At 63.6% G+C, this 20,869-nt stretch overlaps 1 protein-coding gene across 1 annotated transcript; it reads left to right on the top strand.

Annotated features, from left to right (window-relative positions):
• Positions 1 to 455: 455 nt before the first annotated feature.
• Positions 456 to 12,598, top strand: LOC117654092 (zinc finger protein basonuclin-2-like; the record flags this gene model as incomplete). The annotated part of the gene is made up of 3 exons (XM_034400265.1): positions 456 to 796; positions 5,873 to 6,117; positions 9,527 to 12,598. Coding segments are annotated over exons 1-3 (3,354 nt in total), but the record flags the coding sequence as incomplete, so codon positions are not given.
• Between the last annotated feature and the right edge of the window lie 8,271 nt (positions 12,599 to 20,869).

The raw sequence follows: 20,869 nt of genomic DNA, 5'->3' as shown, positions 1-20,869 counted from the left end.
CCTTGACCGGAGGGACGGGAGTGGCGTCCGGGCTCCGGGCGCGTCGCGGAGGCCGAGGCCGAGACAGCGCAGGAGAAGCGACGGTCGCCGCCAGATGGCAGCACCGCTCGTTCCGACCTGTCCCAGTCTCGGGCGGGGCGGGGCGGGGAGCGGGGACCGAGCTCGGCCGAACACCGAACCAGCGCCAAGCAGGCGACCCGAGCGGCAGCGCGGCGGCGGCCGTGTGGCGGCGGTGGCGGAGGGGGTAGCGGCGGCGTCGGCGCGGGCGGCGTCGCGGCGGTGGAGGCGGCAGCGGCGGCGGCGGTAGCGCCACACGGACAGACGACCGTGCTGCGGGGACGCAGTGGCAGCAGCCGGGCCGAGTGGAGCCAGCCGAGCCCTGGCGCAGCGGGCCGAGCCGAGCCGGGACCGGGGCGACCCTGCGGACCCTGTGCCTGCTCTGCGCCGCGCTGCCGCCGCGCTGTGACAGTCCCTTCCCCCAGTCTGCCCAGCGCCTCTCCGCCGACTGGTCGTGTGTCTGAGCCACGTCGAGCCTTGCCGCCTTGCCGCCTTGCGCCGCCTTGCGCCCTGTCGCGACATGCTCGCCCGTAGTGACAAGTGCTGTGTGTGAATCCTCAAGTGAAGCCCCAGTCGGAAGCCACTCCCTCATTTGTGCGTGCCGTGGATGGCGCCGCTACGCGTGCTCCCAGTGTGGCGACTCTGGTGACAGATGCAGTGATAGGCCCCTGTGTGACAGCCGCCGCCAAAATCGTCGGTCTCATGGAAAGCTACAAGACCATGGAAACAATGGAAGAAGGTAGGGCTTGGTGATCCACGGGTGCGATCGTTTGAGATCGTGTGTGCGTGTTGGTGTGAGTGTCACAAAAGTGTCAACGGGGATGCAGTTCGGTGGACTTCCCCCGCCAGTGGCTCAAGACTTTCCAAGTGCATCGAATCAAAGTGAAGTTCCGGTGTCGTGTGTCAAGTCATTGAGTGTACAGAGTCCAGAGTGTGTCGGCGTGCCCCAAGGCCCTCAGGCCCCGAAGGCTGACGGTCCCCTGACCATACCGCCTTCCTCACTAAGTGTCGCGCCAAAGGTTCGCTCCGTCGTTCGGGAAGTGTTTGTGAAATCAGTGAGCAACCAAGAAATTCAAAGTGCCACAGTGATGTGCTTCGCGACAGTGATGCGTGTGAACTCGACTTGGTGGTGATGCCTTTTGTGAGTCGGTGGTGGTCATTGGCGGATTTTTTCCAAGACTCGGTAACACTTTGACACTTGCGGTGCAGCGAACCAAAGTGATTTAAAATTATGTTGGAACGGGCAGTGCTTTACTTTATTACACAGTAGCAAATCGCAGAAAAATCTCTGTTCCCGGCGAAATTTATCGCATGGCTCGACTTTGCTATTACGCTAAGCGACCTGCGAAGGTTCGGATTTAGTGATCAGAGACCTGAACAGTGCGGTCGGATAGAAAAATTTCAAGGTGCTCTCGGCTTTCAGCGACTATCTTTTTCTTCATTTTTCTCTTGTAAACCATCTAAACTAACGCTTGTCAGGATAGAACTTAAAAATACGCTTTGTGCATCGCGCACCGCTTTGTAACAAACTGTCAACCTCTCTAAATTTTGCTGAGCTTGACTGGAATTATTCTATAGATTCACTGTGTTGCCCTGACTCGTGGATTTTTTTTGGCAAGATCGGGCACTGTGTCACGCCATCCTCGCAATACTCTTCGCTTCCTAATTTTCTAAATTCATTTTTGCTTCCTTAAATATTTTTTGGCAGTGTTCGACGCATTCTGGGTTGCACTGCTTTCCATTTCTTTGAGCATTTCTTCGCTCTCTCGGAACCTCCTTCCCGTGACTGTACATTTTATTCCGTTTTATTGGGTGCGCGCCTTGTGGGCCCCAGGGTGGACTCTCCAGCCAATGTCACCGATTCCCCGAACCGCGTTCGTCACGTCTGATTCAATGCCGAGGACTCTGGCTACAGGTGAGCCGAGCCCGGGCCGCGCCGCGGGACTCTGGCGCGACGGCGGGCGACGCGAGCGCCGCGTGGCGGCGACGCGCGGAACCAAAGGAACCAAAGCGCCGGTGGGCGGTGTCTACGCGGTCCGGAGTGGGGCGGATGGCGGGGGCGGAGCCTACGACGCGGCGACGCACTGGGCGGGGCCTGCGGCGCCCTGCGGCGGCCTGCGCCGTGTCCTCTGCCTTACCTCGCTATTTACGGGTCGCCGTCGGGCAGCCGTCGGCGAGGGGACGGGACGGGGGACGCCGCGGCGTCGCTGAGGGCGTCGCTGAGGGCGTCGCTGAGGCGTCGCGCCCAGAATAACCCCCAAAGTGATGAGCGCGGGTTTACGACGCTTTGGCAGAGTGACGCGTTCGCTCGCCGCCGCCGCTTCCCGTTTCCACAAATTCCGCGCCCGATGCCCTCGAAAGAAAGAAACCCGAAAAACAGAGTCCGGCTCCCTCCGCCCCCAGTTTAATTCCAGTGTCTCAATCCCGGCCGGCGGCCCGCCCACGCACTCCGCCGTGTCGGGACTAAACGCTACACTCTTTGCGTGCGTCGCGGTGCGTCGCGCGTGCCGCACGCGAATCAACCCTTTGGTATCGCGTGCGTTAACACCCATTATCACGCCCGTGCCGCGCCTGCCGCCTTGTTGACTCTTTTTTCGTAGCAACAGTTTTGATTCCCCCGCGACGCCCAGTGTACGTATACCACAAGTGGCGACCTCTCCATAAATTTGTCCGCTTTACGCCGTTTCGTGCCGGCCGAAGCCCTTCTCTCGCGCACTCGCGGGGCGTGCCGCGTAAGCGCGACGGAGACGGGGATGATGCGAAACGCTCTGCTGCGGTATGCGGGTCGCGCTAGGCTTACTCGTTGGTTCGTTAGAGGACATGCTCGCCTGACTGTGTGACCTGGCCGAGCCTGGCTCTGGCCGCCGCTGTGTGTCCCGTGTAGTGATTAGCCTGTCCAGCACACACACACACACGGCCGGCACGTCGCGCCGCGGATTGGACTGCTTATCAGTGGGCACATTAACCTTTCACCGTGATGGCGTCCTTGATTGGCAGTGGAGCCTCGGAGTGAGAGGCGGGCTGCCGTGGCGGCCGTGGCTGCCGACGACGCGGACCTAGATCCAGCGGCAGGTGTCGCCCCGTGATTGGCTGGCGGTGCGCGCAGTGGCGTGGCGGCGGCGAGCGAGGCACAGGTGTGGAGGCCTTCTCGGCGACCCTTGGGCGTGGCGCGCTGCCGCGCGACGTGAGAATGGAGTCGGCAAACGTGGGCCGCCTTTTATTGTATCACTGTGTGCGTGTTTGAGTGCCGGGGTTGTGTTTGTCATTTTCACCCAAAGAGTGGCGCGACGTTACGACACTGCAAACAGTGCCTCTTGGCGCGACAGTCATTCATCCCGGCGTGTGTTAGTGCGTGCGTGCGAGGTAGGAAGTGAGCACTTTGCGCACTAATTGCGCGCCACAGTCGTACTTACTCTCGGATGTCCCGTTTCGCTGCGCGAGGCACAAGAGTGTGCCGAGTCCCCCCGGCGGCGGACCCTTCGCCGGGGGAGGGGAGGGGGGGGAGGGCAAAACAGGTGCTAAAGTTGAGAAATTCCGGTCGGGCGTATCCATTTTCATGTTGCCACGTCCCGCCTGTGCGTCCCGCCGCGTCCCGCCACGTCCCTGGCAACTAAATTGCCGGCGGATTAGTGGCGGGGAGAGAGATGGACAGTTTGGACGGGCGGATTCCTCCAGTGGCGCGGCATGGCGGTGACTGCGTGGCATTCCGAAAGGTGACGGCTCTCCTTGGGAGCCATGCCGAGCGATGCCTGGTGGAGCCGCGCCGTGCAGTCCCCGGCAGACCGATTCCCAGCAGTGCTCTGTCTCCCTCGCACCACTGCGGGTCCCGCGGGACGCCCCACGGGTGCGAGAGAGACGGAGCGACGACAGCGCGCTGGCCGGCCGGCCGCTCGGCGGCCATACGCACACACGCGGACCGGTTTCGTCGGGTATTAATCGGGTGGCTGTCAGTGGCGGACGACGCGGACCACGCGGACGGACAGCTCGCGGTAGTTAGGGCGTCGGGCACGCCGCGGGGCCGCGCGGCCGGCGGCGGGGTCACGCGGTGCCGCCGGTGGGAACGGACCGCGCCGACCCGTGGTCTCATTCCGAACCTTCCACTCCGTCTCTGTCGCACCCCTTCGGACCAGCCGCGAGTGCGAGAGAGACGGATTCACATCACTGTCCGGGATCGGGGCGCGGATCCGGCGCGGTGACACGCAGCCACTGAAAAGGTTGATTCGCAGGACGAGCGGTGGAGCGGCCCGGCGGCCTCGGTCCACGGCGGGCTGGCCTGCCGGGCTGGCTGTGCAGTGTGCCGGTCCGCTGCCCCTGGCGCGACGGCGCGACGGATGTGGTGGCGCGATGGTGGCGATACCGGTCCGGCCTCCTGTCACCCCGATACTGACACCGACACCGCATTTGCATGTTTAGCGTTTGACAATGGCCGGCCGCAACGTCCCGCCCGGCACGGCCCGGCACGGCCCGGCCACCGTGACGGCATGGCATGGCGGGGATGGCGGTCCGGCGGCCTCGGACGCCGTGCAGCCCGTGCGCGGCGTCAGCCTGGCGGGGTGGGCCGCCCCGCCGAGCAGCCGCGCCGCCGGGTTGCCTGCCGCCACGGCGGTACGCCGCTCCGCCCGCTCCGCCCGCTCGGCTCCGGCCCGCCCGCCGCCGTCTCGCCTTACTAAGTGATTGCCTCGTACGACGACGAGACGACGAGGGACGAAAAGTAATCGTTTCTGTTTATCCTCACCGCGATCGTGCCGCTTTTCGAGACGCCCGAGTCACGCGAGGTGCGCGTGGGACGACGAGCCCCTCCCCTCCCCCCCCTTCCTCCTGTCGTTCCTAGAAAACGAGGAAAAAGAAGCGCGGCCGCTCCAGCGAGTGTCTCGCGTGAATGGCTGGCGGGGGTAATTGGTGTCTCGGAGTCTCCGGCCACCATTACGCGTCGCATGTCCTCCCCGGCGGCCCAGCCCGGCGGTCGCGGGGGCAAATTCGGGGGGCCGTCCCGGTCCCGGCCGTCCCGGTGCACCGGGCCGTGATTGCGCGCCGACCGGTTTGGCGTGTGAATCCGCCTGCAGGCTGCCTCTCTCTCGCACTCGCGGCGCGTCCCGGGGAGGTGCGAGAGAGAGGGGAGGTGGAGGGGGTCGCGGCTCCGCGTGATTCACCGGGGGAGGCGCAGGCGGGCGGAGGGCAGGGCCGGCGGGGCCGGCAGGGCGGCCCAAGAAGGACCCCAACTGCAGCGGGTACCGTCGACGGTTAGGGTCTTGTTGGCGGCCGCGGCCAAGGCCTCGGCCAGGTCGTCGCAGACGGCCGGGCACAATTATCGGCCTGCTTGAGTGGCACAGGCGTGTCGACATGTCACGCCGCCCAACCCCTTGACATTGCGACGCACGGACGCGCGGGTCAGGACACGCCGTCGCGCCGTGGCGGCGCCCAGGAAATTGTTGATTATTTCCCCCGAATTTGTTGTTTTGTTGTTGGCGTCCTGGTCGCCCGCCGTCGTCTGGCGGGCCACGCCCAAGCTCCGGCCGCGCCGCCGATTTTTGTGCGGGTGTGGTCCTGCTGCTGCAGATGTCCGAGGCCGTGGACGTGGCCGACGTGGCGGTGAAGAGGGTCTCTTATCTGAAACCGGACCCCTGCCTGGCCGAGGCTGGCCGAGGCCGGCTGTTTACATAATACACATCCTCCCCCCGAGTGTCTTCATGCAATATTCACTCGTTTATTTTCTGCATGGAGTCCATCCCTTAATTTGTAACGTGCCACCCCTGCGTGTAATTGTAGCCGTCCACCCTTTCTTGGGCGCGTCTCACCGTCCTCTCTGTTGTTGCAGCACTAGACAAGCTGGGGTGCCGGCAGAACTTCGGCCAAGGCCCCGTGGAGCCCGTGGAGCCCGTGCAGCCGCACGCCCTGCTGGACATCGCCTCCCTCGCCCTGTACGGCTGCCACGCGCTGCCCGTGCGCCTCAAGATCCTCCTGGACCGCCTCTTCAGCGTGCTGCGGCCCGACCAGGTCGTGCAGGTGCTGCGCGGCTTCGGCTGGACGCAGGACGACTACGCCCGCGGATACATCCTCAATGTAAGTTTCAAACACTTGGCAAAAATATTTTTTGAAAGACGGCACAGCTTGGGAACGTTGGGACTGAAAAATGACGCCGCCAAACACTTAAACCCTGGGGACGTAAATTAGTTTCCGGGTGGTATTATTTCTCGGAGACGCTGCGCGGGTTATTGATTCGTGACACTGTCGTACGGCCGCCTGCATGTACAGTGCCGGCGGCGAGGACACACCTGGCCATGGCGTGCCGCGCCACGCCACGCCACGCCACGCCACGCCACGCCACGCCACGCCCTGCCTGGAGGTGTCGCGTCATGGCTGGTAATTAACGCGCTTGTCCCCCGGTCGGTCCTCGTCGCCTTGCATGATGGCCTGGCGGGCTGGCGGGGCTGGCCGGCGAGGCGAGTACTACCGGCCCGGCCGTGCCCAGCCCGGACCGGCTTGACTTGCGACATGCCCGGTCTGATCCGTCAGCGCCGCGCGGCTGAGCCGCCTGGCCGCCGAGCCGCGCCGCCCTCAAGGTCGATTCCTTTTTGACGTGACAGCCGCGTCTCAGACGTCGCCCCGTCGCCGCCGCTCTTGTCCCATTTGCGTCTTTGTTGCTCCCGTTTGCTTTGTCATGGGTGCGAGGGAGACGGCCGAATCACGGCGGGCTTGGGGCCCTTGCTCGCCGGCTGGCTGCCTGCCTGGCTGGATGCATCCCGGTATAATAGCGTATCGATCGGCCAGCAGGCTGACTCCGAACAGCGCTCGCGCCGCTCTATCTCTCTCGCACTCGTGGGGCGCCCCGTCCAGTCCCGTCGAGGTGCGAGAGGGACGGCGAACGTGTGTGTCATTACAAGGCGTTGGCCGTGTGTCTTTGTCGCTCGGGGCGGCGCGGCCGGCGGACAGGTGCGCGGAAGAGACTGCAGGAGGCCGGCGACCACACTGTCAATCAAAATTAGCGAGAGTGACATGCACGGCGGCACGTCGCGGACGATAATGCTTGGCTTGCTGTGCCAAGCAGTGCCAGGCCAGGCGATAGCCCCGGGCGGTGTCTCCGCGGCCCTCACGGCCGTCACCCGGAACCGAGTCGCCGCGGCGTGGCACGGCGCGGCACGGCGTGGCCTCAAGGGCGGCGCGTGGCCCCACTGCCTTGCCGCCTTGCCCGGCCCCACTGGCAGGCTGGCTCGGCGGCCCTCGTCAAAGGAGAATGTCGCCAACGAGTTTTATTCCCGACGGTGATGTCATCGAGATCCCGCGGGACCCTCGTGTCGTGTCACGTCGCGGCCGCCGAGTCCGCGGTGCTGTCTGTCGCTGCGATTACCGCACGTGCCCCCTCCCCTCCCCTCCTCCCCTCCCCCCTCCCCGCCGCGACCCGAAGCCCCCGAACGATCCGAGGGGTCACTAATTATTGTAATAACTGCGACGCGGCCGGCCGCCGCCGCGCCTGCCGCAGTGGTTCGTCGGAGGGCCGCGAGAGCGCGCCACGTCACGCCGCGCGCGCGCATCCCATCACGGCCGTGACCGCTCGTGCGTGCTCGCGCCGTGACGGGTGCGCTGGATTGCTCGACGCCGTGCTTCGCCTTCCACTCGGCCGGCCGAGGCGACAAATGTACCCCGTCGTCGTCGTGGTGTCCGCGTACCGCCCGAGACACGCCCCGGCCGTCGTCGCGACACGCCGTCGCGCTGCACGGTTGTTTACCCACGGGATAATGGCGCTCCAATTTTGAGCGGGGTGCCTGCACTGCCAGGACGGGGACTCGGAGACACTGGAGCGCATCGCGTGCGTGTGCGTGGTGCCGGGCCGTGCCGGGCCGTGCAGGGACACAGTCTTCTTCCCAAATTGATAGCTTCCACTCGGTGTCGCCCTCTTTTTATTACTCTACTTGGAGCACTCCCCCTCCCGGTGCTTTCCCCTTTTTCCGGAGTGGGCCGCGCTTTGCCGCTTGGCCCACACCTCCATGCATTATGCAGCGCACCTAGCTCAGCCCAGCCTCGGCCAGCCTCCCCGACCCTGTCATGGACGGCCCGTCCGTCCCGCAGTCCGTCCCGTCGTCTGTGAGTGAGCCGGGCAGCCCGCTACAATTACATAATGAAATGTTCCCGCACTGTCGTCCTCCGCCCCCTAGTGATACCCCGGGCCCTGGCCGTGCCGGCCGGGGCGTGTCACCCTGTCCCCTCGGTCCCGAGTCGGGCAGGACTCTCCTGACGGAGGTCCCGCAGTGCCCCCGGGCCCCGGGCAGCCGGCGTACCTGGACGGTGTCATTATGTCGGCATGCAGGGCCGCTGGGCCGGTCGCAGGATACAGGCGCCTCGGTGTCATCTCTGGCCCTCACCTCACCCACCACCGTACACACACTCACACACGCCCGCCGCCACGCCTCGTCTCCAGCACACACACACACACACACACACACACATCCTGAGCCCTGAAGCGCACTGCGTCGGTCCGCCTGCAGAAAATTTTACGGTCCTGATGGTTAGGGGCCTGGGCTGGGCGGCCTGACCAGGCGGGGCCCCGGGGGCGGGGCGTGCACGTCGGCGTCGGCGGCGGTGGACCATAGTGGTGGTGCATGCAGCATGCGCCCCAGGGTGCATTCCGAGCGGCCGAGTCGGTCGGGCCGCGCGTTGTCATTAGGCGGGCCGGCCTGTCACCAGAGCGCCCACCGCCACCGCCTTGGCCACCGCCGCCCCGTCGATGGAGAGAGGCGGAGAGTGCAGGCGCCGACGGCCGCTAAATGTCGACCGCTTAGCCGCGACGCGGCGGGGTGGCGCCGCGCTGCGCCCCGTGCAGTGCGGCGGCCTGCAGGGCCTGCAGGGCGTGCAGGGCGTGCTGCAGGAGGGGCTGCCATTGTCCGCGGCGCCCATTGTGCGCCGCGTCGTCGCCTCGCCGCGGGGCTGTACAGTGTAGTAGGCCCTGTTGTACGCGACACGCTTCGCCACCCACGTCACCGGGTCAACCCTTCCCCGCCGACGCCTCCCCTCGCGCGCCCGCTCACTCACACAAACACACACGCTGCGGTGGCGGCCGTCATTTCCGTAATGACATGTTATTAATTTGGAGCCGAGGTAATCACGTAATGCGTGCCGTATGAGTTTGTTCACCGCTCCCGACCGACCTGCCGCCGATGACGCCCTCTAGCGGTTGATTTATTTATCGATTTTTGTTGCCTCCCTCCCTTGGCCCGCCGCTCGGCCGTCGCGCGGGGCCAACGCAGAGACAGCTCGGGATGAGCAGAGCGTAAAAATGCATGAATTACCTCATTTAGGGGCCTCGTGTCTCGGCGTCCCGGCCGGCCGCGGGGGTCCAGGGGGTGGGCGGCTTGTGCAACTTTTATCACGCTGTAAAGGCCTCGCCTCGCGCCACGGTCTGAAGCCTTGCGCCGGCACACCGGAAAAACGAAAACGGCAAGCCTTTTCGCTAACGCACCTGTCTTTGCTGTTGCAGGAAGCCAACGGCGCGTCGCTGGACCGCTTCAACATCTGCAGCCCCGAGGAGGAGCCTCTGGTGCTGCAACAGTTCCTGCGCTTCGGCGAGACCCGGGCGTTGACTGAGCAGCTGCTGCGCGGTGCCGCCGCCCCCGGCGCTGCTGGAGCCGCCTCCGCGGGCCCCAGCCCGGCGTCGTCGGCGTCCTCACAGTCCAGCAAGCCCGGCCAGGAGGCCTCGCACGCGCACGAGAGGCTACAGCCCGCCCGCGAGGAGCCCGTCAAGACCACGCCGGTGCACTCGCCGCACCAGCGTGACGGCCCCGCCGCCACCACCGCCCCCGCGCCGTCGAGGCACACGCCGCCGCCGACCAGCCCCGGACACCGCGACAACAGGGACGACGACAAGAGGATGCCCCACGCGCTCAACTTCAGCCTGGGCAGCTCCGCGTCGTCACGGCAAGGCCCGCCGTCCACCGGCGTGGCGCCAGTGTCGCCGCAGCAGAAGCACGCGCCGTCGGGGCCCTCGTCCGTCGGCAGGCAGTCGCCGCCGTCGGGCCAGCCCACGCCCCACAGCGCGCTCAGCTTCCTGAACCGCGGCGCGCAGCCGCAGCCCCAGTCGCCGCCCGGCAGCTCTCCGCTCAACCGCCTGCAGAACATGCAGCCCTTCGACTTCCGCAAGATGGCGGCCAGCGCCGTGCGCTCCAGCCCCGAGCCCCCCGCAGGCCCCGGCGGCGTCCCCGGCCTCCTCAACCTCAGGCCACCCCCGCCGCCGACCGTGCCGACCTCCACCATGAGCTCCCTGCCGCTGCCCTTCGGCCACTCCAGCCTGACCGCCGCCAACCTGGTGGCGTCCTCCTTCCCCGGGCTCATCTCGTCCGCCATGGCGGGCCACCCCGGGCACCCCTCGCTGCCGCCCCACCCGGGCAGCAAGTCGCCCAGCACGGACCTCACCTCGCGGGCAGGCAGCTCGGACTTCGGCTCGGGCTCCGACGACGACGATGACAACTCTGCGCTCAACCTGAGCAGGGACAGGGACGCGAGGGACGACAAGATGCGGGCCAAGCGGTCCGGCTCGCCGCCCCAGCAGCGCTCGTCCAAGCACCCGTCCTCGTCCTTCTCGCCGCTCAAGCGGCAGTCCGCCTGGCCGTCCTCGCACCTCCCCGCCAACCTGGGCACGCAGCTCATCAACCCCACGACGGGCAAGAAGCGCGTGCAGTGCAACGTGTGCCTCAAGACGTTCTGCGACAAGGGCGCGCTCAAGATCCACTTCTCGGCCGTGCACCTGCGCGAGATGCACCGCTGCACCGTAGAGGGCTGCTCCATGATGTTCTCGTCGAGACGGTCGCGGAACCGCCACTCCGCCAACCCCAACCCCAAGCTGCACTCGCCGCACCTGCGCCGCAAGATCTCTCCGCACGACGGCAGGTCCGCACAGTCGCACCCCATCCTGCTGCCGCCTCACCAGGCGGGGCTCGGCGTGGGGCTCAACCCGCTGTCCTTCGGCGCCTTCCCTCTGCTGCCCCAGGACCCCAGGGACCCGCGCGACCCCCGGAACGCCGCTATGGCAGCTGCTGCCGCCGCGGCCGGTGGCCCCTCGGCCCTCGACCTCAACCTCAAGAACAGCCTGGGCCTGACCCTGCGCTACGAGCGGGAGGCGCGCGAGCGACACCGAGAGATGACCTCCATGAGCATGGACGAGGATGACGATGACGACGAGGAGGGCATCGTGGTGGTTGGTGGCGCCGACGACGACGATGACGAGCCCCAAGACCTGCACCAGTCCAAGCGACTCAAGTTCTCCGTGTCTGACGACGGCGATGACCACAGCAACACAGACGACGACTCCCAGTCTGCCCTCGACCTGGGGACCTCCGCCGCGTCGGCGTCCAACGGCGTGGACCACCACGGCCTGGGCCACCACTTCGCGGCCCACGAGCCCAGCGAGCAGGCCAGGGGTGGCAGAAAGCGCAAGTCGCAGAACCCGACCCGGTGCACGCAGCCCGTCGCCGCCGAAGACCTGTCCAACTACGACGACTCGTCCAGCGACGCCGGCAGCCACATGTACCCCGGCATGGACCAGGGCGCCCCCCAGGAGGCCGGGCTGGACCTGGCCGTCAGGCGGAAGAGCCCCGACCACATGGACACGGAGGAGCGACTGGCGCGCGAGCAGGACTCGGTGCAGCCGCCGCACGAGGAGGGAAGCAGCCAGGACGACCAGGTTTTTCGGCTTACCAAAGAGAAAAAGGGGGACAGTATAGAACCGCCAACTGAAAACCGTGTTCGAGAAATGAAGAGCGCCGCCGGCGGCGTCGAGGAGGAGGTCAAGGACGAGGTCGAGGAGGAGAAGGACTCTGTGATAAAAGCTGAGGCGGACCCAAACGGGGTGCCGTCCTCACCGTGCGCGGGATCGCCGCCCTGCAGCCCGGCGGCATCCCCGGCCTCGTCCCTGGAACTAGGGGATGGGTCCCATGATGAGGACGGCTACTTCTACCCCGACGGCTACTTCGCCAACATCGACGTGCCAATGGACAAAGACAACCCGCGCAAGTGCACGGCCTGCGGCAAGGTGTTCCAGAACCACTTCGGCGTCAAGACGCACTACCAGAACGTGCACCTCAAGCTGATGCACAAGTGTTCGGTGGACGGGTGCAACGCGGCCTTCCCGTCGAAGCGCAGCCGCGACCGGCACAGCGCCAACCTCAACCTGCACCGCAAGCTGCTGTCCACGTCGTCGTCGCCCACGCACGGCGACAAGCCCGGCCACCCCATGTTCCTGCCGCACCCCGACGTGCTGGCCCGGCTGTACGCGGACCCCAGCCTGCAGGGCATGCAGGGCGGCCGCCCGCTGGACCACCAGCCGCTGCTCATGGGGCCCTTCGGCTACCCGGCCATGGGCGCCATGGGCTTCCACCCGCTCAACGGGCGCGCCGGGTCGGCGTCGCCCACCTCGCCGCGCAGCCTGGACGAGGAGCTCATGGGGCGGCCGGCCAAACTGCACGACGCGCACGACCCCTTCCTGGGCGCCAGGAGTCGCAGCGACCCGGGCGGGCTGGCCGCGCTGGCCGCCATGGAGCCCGGCCTGCCGCTCGGCCTGGCGCACGCCGCCGCCCTGGCGCACCCCGCGCACCCCGCGGCCCTGGCGCAGCGGAGGGCCTCGGCCTCCGACTCGTGACCCCGGCCCGGCCCCGGCCACTGTCACGGCCTCGGCATGGGCATGGGCCCCGGCCTGCCGCCGCCCTACTGGTGGTAGCGCGGTAGCGTGATCTCAATAACGGCCGAGGCCCACCCAAGTGCAATAAACAGTCCTATTTAAAATGTTAAAAATACTCCTACTAGCCTAGAGTGTACATACGCTGTGGCCTCGCGGCCTGAGGCCTGCGGCCTTGTTAAGCCAAATGCCGCGGCGGCGTGCCCCGCACAGCCCGCACGCGGCGAGACATGTGATCACCTTACCCTGTACCACACCTCTGTATACGAGTGTAGTCTAGCAGGTACCTTTCAAACTAGCCAAATCAAACCTTATTGATCTTTTTAATTTGTTTGTAAGCTTGCTGTGAGTTCGCGCGTTTCCTTATTGTCGTGTACATTGTGCATTTTAAGGCTCCTATCCATGAGCGTGTATGAAGTTGTTCAATTCGTAATTATTATTTTGAATCTCCAAGTCATTTTGTTTCTTTTTTGCCTCATGAAATGCATAGGTTTTTGTCGTATGTTTGTGTCCGTTCTTTTTATGTAAGTGATATGTTTTGTTGACAATACTCGTGGAGTTGTTTGATATTTATTGATGGGCCTAACGCCATTCGTTTTACCTCCCCTTCCATGGAAGGATCTCTCATACGAAGTTCATGTGATGTTTGCCAGTCCGGGTAGCGGCATTGCGTGTAAATACTATTATCTTTAGCGCATGTAATTAGAGCTCATTCAAGAATTGTTAATGAAGTACTTAATTATTATCTCCAGTGTCTCAAGGTGGCTTGCCAAAGTCCAATCATTTTTGCTTAAAAGCAAGCGACATAATGGAATTCGTTTTTATTGTAATTAAAATTGTTATGAAAATATGTATCATAGAATTGTATAGGTCGGCTCTCTACCTGCCACAGTTTTTGAAGAATAAGATTTTATTTGTTTTGTTGACTTGTGACAATGCCGCTACCGTCAAGACTGACCGCTCACTGTGGCTAGGCGCCAGTTTGTGTTATGGGTACTTTGTTTTTGCTGCTACCCGCAGTCCGTGTGAATGAGGCGTGTAAATGGGCGACTGCATTTGCATGTGTGTGTGTGAAATTGTGAAGGTGAGCATGCTGTATGAATCTGACGCGTGAGTGATACCTGAAAGCTGTGGTTCCTGTGTTATGTAGCTTCTCATTTTCGGCTGCTGTAGTCGATATCTTCGAAATATATACATATTATATATACTACAAAATATAATCGTTGTACGTTTGTTATAAATATTTATGTATAGTGACGTATGATTGTGTTCCCCCGAATGCGATAAATAAATTTCACCTATGTGAATTCGAATTATAAACCTGTTGTGTTCATTCCTAATCCATGCTCAAAAGAAAAAGAAAGAAAGAAAGAAAGAAAGAAAGAAAGAAAGAAAGAAAGAAAGAAAACGAAAGTCAGACGACCTAAGACACGAAGCACTTCCGCCGGGGATACAGGCAACCCTTCGGACACTGTATTACTACTCGTTCCCAAAAGTTCTTTTTCTCGGCCGTCCCAAAAAGTAGCCCAGAAAGCAAGCAAAAGATTAAGCATGGCGCGTCCATAACTATGTCCAAATCGATGGTGCTGTCTTGGATTGGAGGCTCTTTTCGTGGCAACAACAAAAGCTAAAAAGCCGCGGGCACCAACCCTTCCACTCGGGCCGAGGCCGGCCGAAGCCGAAACGCGCGCGGCTCTAGCAGGCTTTGTTCCGCCTGGCTGTCCTCGCGCGGGCTTTGCTTTGCTTCGCATGGATTGGCTGGGGCTGTCCCTGTCCATCGCCGTCCTAGCAGTGCGGCGCCGTCTATCTCTCTCGCACTCATGGCTTCCGCCGTCGGGGTGCGAGAGAGAGCGATAGATCCATTCGGACCCCTCCGACTAGCCAAAGCCAAGCCCACAAAGTCACACACTCTCCCCCTGTTTCCCCGCAATATCGCTCCAAAAAGCACAAAACCGAAACAAACTGAACAGGGCCACCCTTGTTGGAACTCGAAGCTGCCCGGCCCGACACTGCACTGTGGGCCTCGGGTCGTCGTCGTTCCGAGGCAAATGCCGCCGAGAGCGACGAGACGGCGGTCATGAAGTCCGCGGAGCACAACGGGACGGTGATGGACACCGGCGGGGCCCTGGCGGGGCTGCCGACCCGACAATGGCCTGCTTGTGGCGCTTGTGGGGACGTCCTGACGGTCTGGCCACAGACTGCCTTCTCTGCTCGCTGCTGCTCGCTGCCCCCGGCTGTCTTTGGGCGCTTGAGCGCACCGCCTGCACCGCGGGCCCTGGGAGGTAATGTCGCATTGTCCGCGCCGTTCCTGGCGGTTCCAGGTCACGTCCAGGAGGAGGTGCATGAGCAGGGACCTCGACACGAAGGACACATTCCGAACAGCGCTTTCGTCGCTCTCACTCTCTCGCACTCAAGCCCCACGGAGGCGCGAGAGAGACACCGTCGACGGAGCCCCTGCAAGTAGGCAACTCACATTCCAAACGAGGGTGGTAGGTAGTACAGTATCGCAGTAAACGTCTCCCGCGCCGCGCTGGGGCGATCGGAAGGGACGACGGGGCTGAAGAGAGAGGGGGAGGGGAGGGGAACGGGGCTGAAGAGAGAGGGGGAGGGGAGGGGAACGGGGCTAAAGAGAGAGGGGGAGGGGAGGGGAACGGGGCTGAAGAGAGAGGGGGGAGGGGGCACGAGGCGCTCGTATAATGTTGCCGGAGGAGTGTCGAGGCGCAAGTATAGACGTCAGACAATGCAAAAGCATTTCGCCAGTTTATATTCTAATTATGGGTGCTTGGCGTCCCTTTTAGTACGAGGCGATGCGTGGCGCGGTGCCGCCACAGTGTGCCGCCCGGCCCCTCGGCCTTGGTGGACATGACGCCAGGGCCGAGCAGGACTCGCCAGTCACACGAAGAACACAGTAAACGTTTCGGTGTGTTTTCCCTTCCGCCACGCGCTTCACCACCCTGGTCGCCCTGACCGCCCTGGCCGTCCAGGTGCGTCCGAGGGGATGCCTACGCCCCAGGCGCTGCCGGCCACGCCGACGTTACTGACTGTACCCCACTTTGGCATGGCCCCCCATGTTGTCCCTGTTTCAAACTGCTGCCCGGGCAGGCCATGCTCCTCGTTACCGACAGCGCCGACAGCGCCTTGTCGCGCGATCACTCCGAGAAACAATGTCAATTGTGCAGGCGGGCCGCGTCGCCGCGTGTAAAACAACCACCACAAATTACGAGGTTCTAAACAACGCCCTTCCCGGCTGCACACGTCCTATTCCACACTCCCCGGCACGGCACGCCACGCCACACGCGGTCGTATATCTCTGTCCCCTTCTCTCTGGCCGCTCGCTGGCTGGGCTGGCGGGGCTGGCTCGCTCCACCGGGCCGCGCGGCCGCACCGCGCGACGTCCTCCAATGGGCGGCCGAGTGTCCGCACGGCGTCGCCCCATTGGAGGGCCTGAGCGTGGCGTGGCGTGGCGTGGCGCAGTTGGAGGAATTACGATGTCACGGACTTTAAAATGGAAATAACCCCTGGCCTGGCCTGGCCATCCCGGACGGCGGACGGCGTGCCACGGCGGCGGCCCTCCCCCTGCACTGTACACCACTGTACACGCAACGGGCCTAAGTAAGGGGAGGCACCGCCTCGCGCGCCATCGTGTAGTAGTCGGTCAGTAAACGCGGCGCGGCACGGTATCGACTCAACTATCACGCGGCACGGCTGTAAATCATCCGCTGGAAAATAATAAACGCAACCAAATTTTTATTAGTGGAGCTGGACGCGCGGTGCGTGGCTGCGTGGCCGAGCGTGGTGCTGGTGTCCATCCTCATTGTTTATGCCGTCTTGAATTGAAAGGCCGGGCCTCGGCCAGTGTATATCACTGCAGCTAGACGAGGCTGCTCAAGGCACTTTTTGAGGACCGGGGCCTCTGAGACCGGCCACCGGCCCGGGAGGCCCCACTGGCGCCAGCGCTGCGGCCGGCTGCGGCGCACAGTAAGTTATGCCCCTGTCTCGGTCGCTCCCGAAAATAATAGTGGCCGGGCGACAATCGGTCATCGAGCGTCTCGTAATTGGCGAGCAACGAGCGGCCATGCCTGCTGCCGTGGGGCCGGGCCGGGCGGCTGGGCCACGCGGCCACACAAATCACACGCCGCCAAAGCGGCCTTAACATTTGGACCACAAAAAGGCTGGCCTGCAGCGGGATGGCCCAAGATGAGCTTGTGTGCGCGCAGCGTGGCAGCGAGTCCACGACGACGCCGTGTCGACCGCGTCGCCGGCGGCCGCAAAAAACGCCCCCTGCGAGTGTGTGTGTGCGCGCGCTCGTGTGTGTGCAGGACTAAACATGTCGTGGAAAAAGCGCTTTTAATGCTGTTGTTTACGTTTTTTAGCGTAATTAGCATCGGAACTGTGTCCCGTGCATGCGTCGGGCCGCAGTGGCCGTGCGGTGATGAGATGAGTATGAGTCACCTCGCTGCGGCTGCCATGGGCTGCCATGGGCCGCCGCAGCCTCCTCTGTGGGAACGGCTGGCCGGCCGGCTCCTGGCGCTGTCCTGCAGGACGCCTCGCCTCGCCTCGCCGCCTCGCCGCGCCACTGCCTCCTAATTAAACGGGAATTACACGTCCAGAGGACGCGTCCACATGCAGGTCACTGCCTTCGTGTTCCTATCGCACCGCCCGGCACCGTGCGTACATACGCCAGGCGGCGGAGCGGACTTCCAAAGAAAATGGTTCTCGAGAAGCGCTCTAAAAAGAGGATCAGAATATACGACAGGCTGACGCGTCCATGCGTCGTGACACCCTCACTGGCTGCACCGGCCTTGTCACGTCACAGATTCGGGATGAGCGGGATGAGTCATGCGCACACACACACACTCACACACGCACGCACGGGCTGTCCTCGCCCTTAATCGGTATTGGTAAACTGCATGCGTGACGCAGGTGACTCATGCGAGCATTAGCGCGCCGGGACGGGCCGCCCAGTCGCCCTGCAGCGACACTGTTAGCGGCCCGACGACCCGCCGTGGCCCCGCGGCCCTTGGCGCTTGGCCCTTTGGCCCTTGGCCCTTTGGCGCGGCGTCGGGGCCAGAAGGGCTTGTCGAAGCCCTGCCGGCTGTTTTCCGAAGGCAAAGAAGTAGTTGTTGAACCCTTCCCGGGCCGGCCGCCGGCCCTGGCGCGGTGGGGGTGCAGGGCGTGCAGGGGCGCTGCACGGCGGCGAGGCAGTGGCGGGGAGGCCCGATTCCTTGTTTGTCCTCAAACAGGGCGGGGCGGGGCGGGGCGCCGCGGACTGCGCGCTGCACTCCTCGAAGGTCCCCGTCACGCGTCACGCGTCACGCCACGTCCCGGGGGAACGCTTTGAGTCGGGATTAAAATTTAAGCGTCTGCCTTCCGGGCTGACACGGGGCGGACGGGGCGGACGGGGCGACGGCGCCAAGGTGGTGCTCTACCGCGAGCGGGTGGCGGGCGGACGGGCGGGACGGTCGTCCGAGACGCGTCCGAATCATAATCACAAAGGCCGCCGCACACATTCCCCCCCCCCTCCTCCCCCCGCAGCCCTTTCCCAGTGATCTTTATTGTCGGATCGGCTGATAATTACCCCGGCTTTAATCGGGTGCAGGTAAGCGGCGGGCGTGGCGGTTACCCCGCGCCTCCGCCCGCCCCGCCCCGCCCCACCACGCCGCGCCCCGCCTCCGTCGCGCAGGCTTCCTAATGAGAAAGGTCGCATCGTCAACCTGGTGGAAGCGACGCGGACAAAAAACGGCGACAAGAAAAACCTGAAGTTGGTCGCGGGTGGGTTCGAACCCGGACCGCTTGAAGAACATACACTCTCTGGCAACACGGTGGCGGCGGCGCACGACTTCACGCACGACCCTGTTGTTGTGGCGTTTCTGGAAGTGCTAACAATCGGTTTGATTGACGTCTGGGGCGCCCCGAGCGAGCGCCCCGAAGTCCGCAACCCGATTGACATCGGCGGCAAGGGCCATCGGCCATCGGCCATCGGGCGGCCCAGGCCCAACCTGCCCCAATCACCGCCGCAGCACAACAACACTTTTAATTTCTGGCCGGCCGGGGTGTTCCATCGTTCCGTCCTACCACAAATAATAACAATGTTTTCCTTGTTAGGATAAACGCGGCGTGCTTCGCCTGGCTTTGCCGCTTTGCCCCCGCTCCTCGTTTTCGTTAGTACTCTGTCAGGAAGGAGAAATGTGGCCGCCGCCAGCCGCCCCGCCCCGCCCCCCGCCCCCCGCCCCGCCCCGCCCCGCCGGCCACGCACCGCCACGGCGAGCACGACGCGGTTCGTATTGGAAGCTTGGAAGTGCCGCCCTCGAGATTCCATCGGGAGCGCGTCGAGCGCGGCGCCAAAATCACAGGGAGATCGCTTACGCTCGAGACCGTTGCGCCAAGTGAACCAGCGCGCCTGAGAAAGGCCCTCTTTGGGAACGAATTAAATTCGCTGGAGAGATTTGGACCTTCCGGTCGAACCTCCAAAGCGCTCGGTTTCCACCCCACTTCGAAGTGTACAGCCAGAACGGAGCCCACTGCCCCCTCACACAGTCCAAATCCCAAATCGTCTTCCCCATTGAGAGCGGCGTTTCCCGCGCTGCCGGGTGGGGGCCCGCCCTGTTCCCGTCTCGTTACCGTGATCCCGCGTGATCCTAAAATCACGGCACTGCATGCCAAAGTACATGTGTGTGAGGCCCAAAGTGGCGGGTAAGCCACCGCACTCACACACATGCACCGCGAGACGTTAGAGCCATCAGATCGGAGGTCGGAGGGCCAGCTGCCGAGGCGGCGTGGCGCGGGTGGGAGGGGCTGGCGGGCTGCCTGGCCGCGGCTCGGCCGCCGGACCGTCCTCCCGGTCCCACAGGCTCCCATCCTGGACGTCCTGGGCGCTGGACGCGCCCTCCGATCCCGATCCTGTCCATTTAAAGTGTCATCGGCAGACGGGACGTGACCGCTGGGACGGCGGGGCGAAGCTGCATCGGGAAATTAGTACTGACTAGTTGATTATCGGTGGGGCTTGTGTGTGAGTGTGTGTGTGTGGTCATTACAGTGTCAAAGCTGGCAAGGCGGGGCTGCAACCCTTGTCGGCCCGACGGTCGGGGTGTATGTGTGGCGCCGACGCGAAGGCCTAAGAAGGAATCAAAATAACAAAATCTGCCGCGGCGACTGGTATTCGAACCTGGGAGTTGAATCCCCGATGACAGTTGATGTATACTGGAGCACGGCGACCGACGCCCGTCATTTCGAATCTTTGGCAAAGTCATGAGGAAAGGTCGTAAAGACGTGTAAACGAGTTGCGGTCCTCCGACCCACCCCGAGACTGGCGCCCCGTATCGGTCAGCGCCCTGGTCGTCCCTGGGCCACTGCCAGTGTGTGGCCCCACTGGGGCCGCTGGGCCCACTGGGGCCCACGACGGGCCGCAGGTACAACCTATAACGACCCGCCTCCGGTGTAGTGTCCCTTGGCATAATTCGGCCCGATGAAGGATGACAACCGCACGGGGATTTATAATTTCACGTTGTTTCGGTGTCTTTGACGGCACAATAGAGGGATGTTTTCAAATTAGGTTTTGTCAAGGGAGTCGCTATAATTCATATCTCTTTCTCTCTCGCTCGGCCGGCTGCGGCGAACACTGTCGCTTGGACTGGGGCGACGCCGAGGCAGGCAGCCAAGTCGTATCGGCCCAAGGGGCACCGCACGGTGGGCTAATTACTTTCTGGAATCATAACTCAAAACACAAACCTTCCCTGCGCGGGGCGCGGCAAGGGGCGAAGCAGACCAGCCTTGGACCAGCCGAGCTCCTTGCGAGCCAGTCTAGCACGAGATGGCTTCCTCGATCAGCGCAACTTTTGGTGTCACAAATGTCGATGATTTTCACGAGGATGAATCCACGCGTCGGTTCGTCAATGCGTTGGCATCCGTGTTGAATTTCATGCTTCCTCTCCGCAGTCTTTCTCAGTACGAGCAGCTCATCAGCGCACGTACACAGAGACAGCCGGACTCACACACACGCACGCGGCGGGCCCGGCTCGGCCCGGTCCGTCGTGACGTGAAGGATGACAGTGACTTGGGCCCCGGGGCGAGGTGGGCCGGCGTCCGGGCGATCCGGGCCGAGGCGGAGGTCCCTACGAAATATGAGTGTCCCAGCAGAGGGCCATGGCGTCGTCG

This window comes from Thrips palmi, unplaced genomic scaffold (genome assembly GCF_012932325.1).
Source record: "Thrips palmi isolate BJ-2018 unplaced genomic scaffold, TpBJ-2018v1 HiC_scaffold_10, whole genome shotgun sequence".
Classification (NCBI taxonomy): Eukaryota; Metazoa; Arthropoda; class Insecta; order Thysanoptera; family Thripidae; genus Thrips; species Thrips palmi.
The sequence above is the reverse complement of the archived record's forward strand: the minus strand, read 5'-3'. Positions and strand labels throughout refer to the sequence as shown.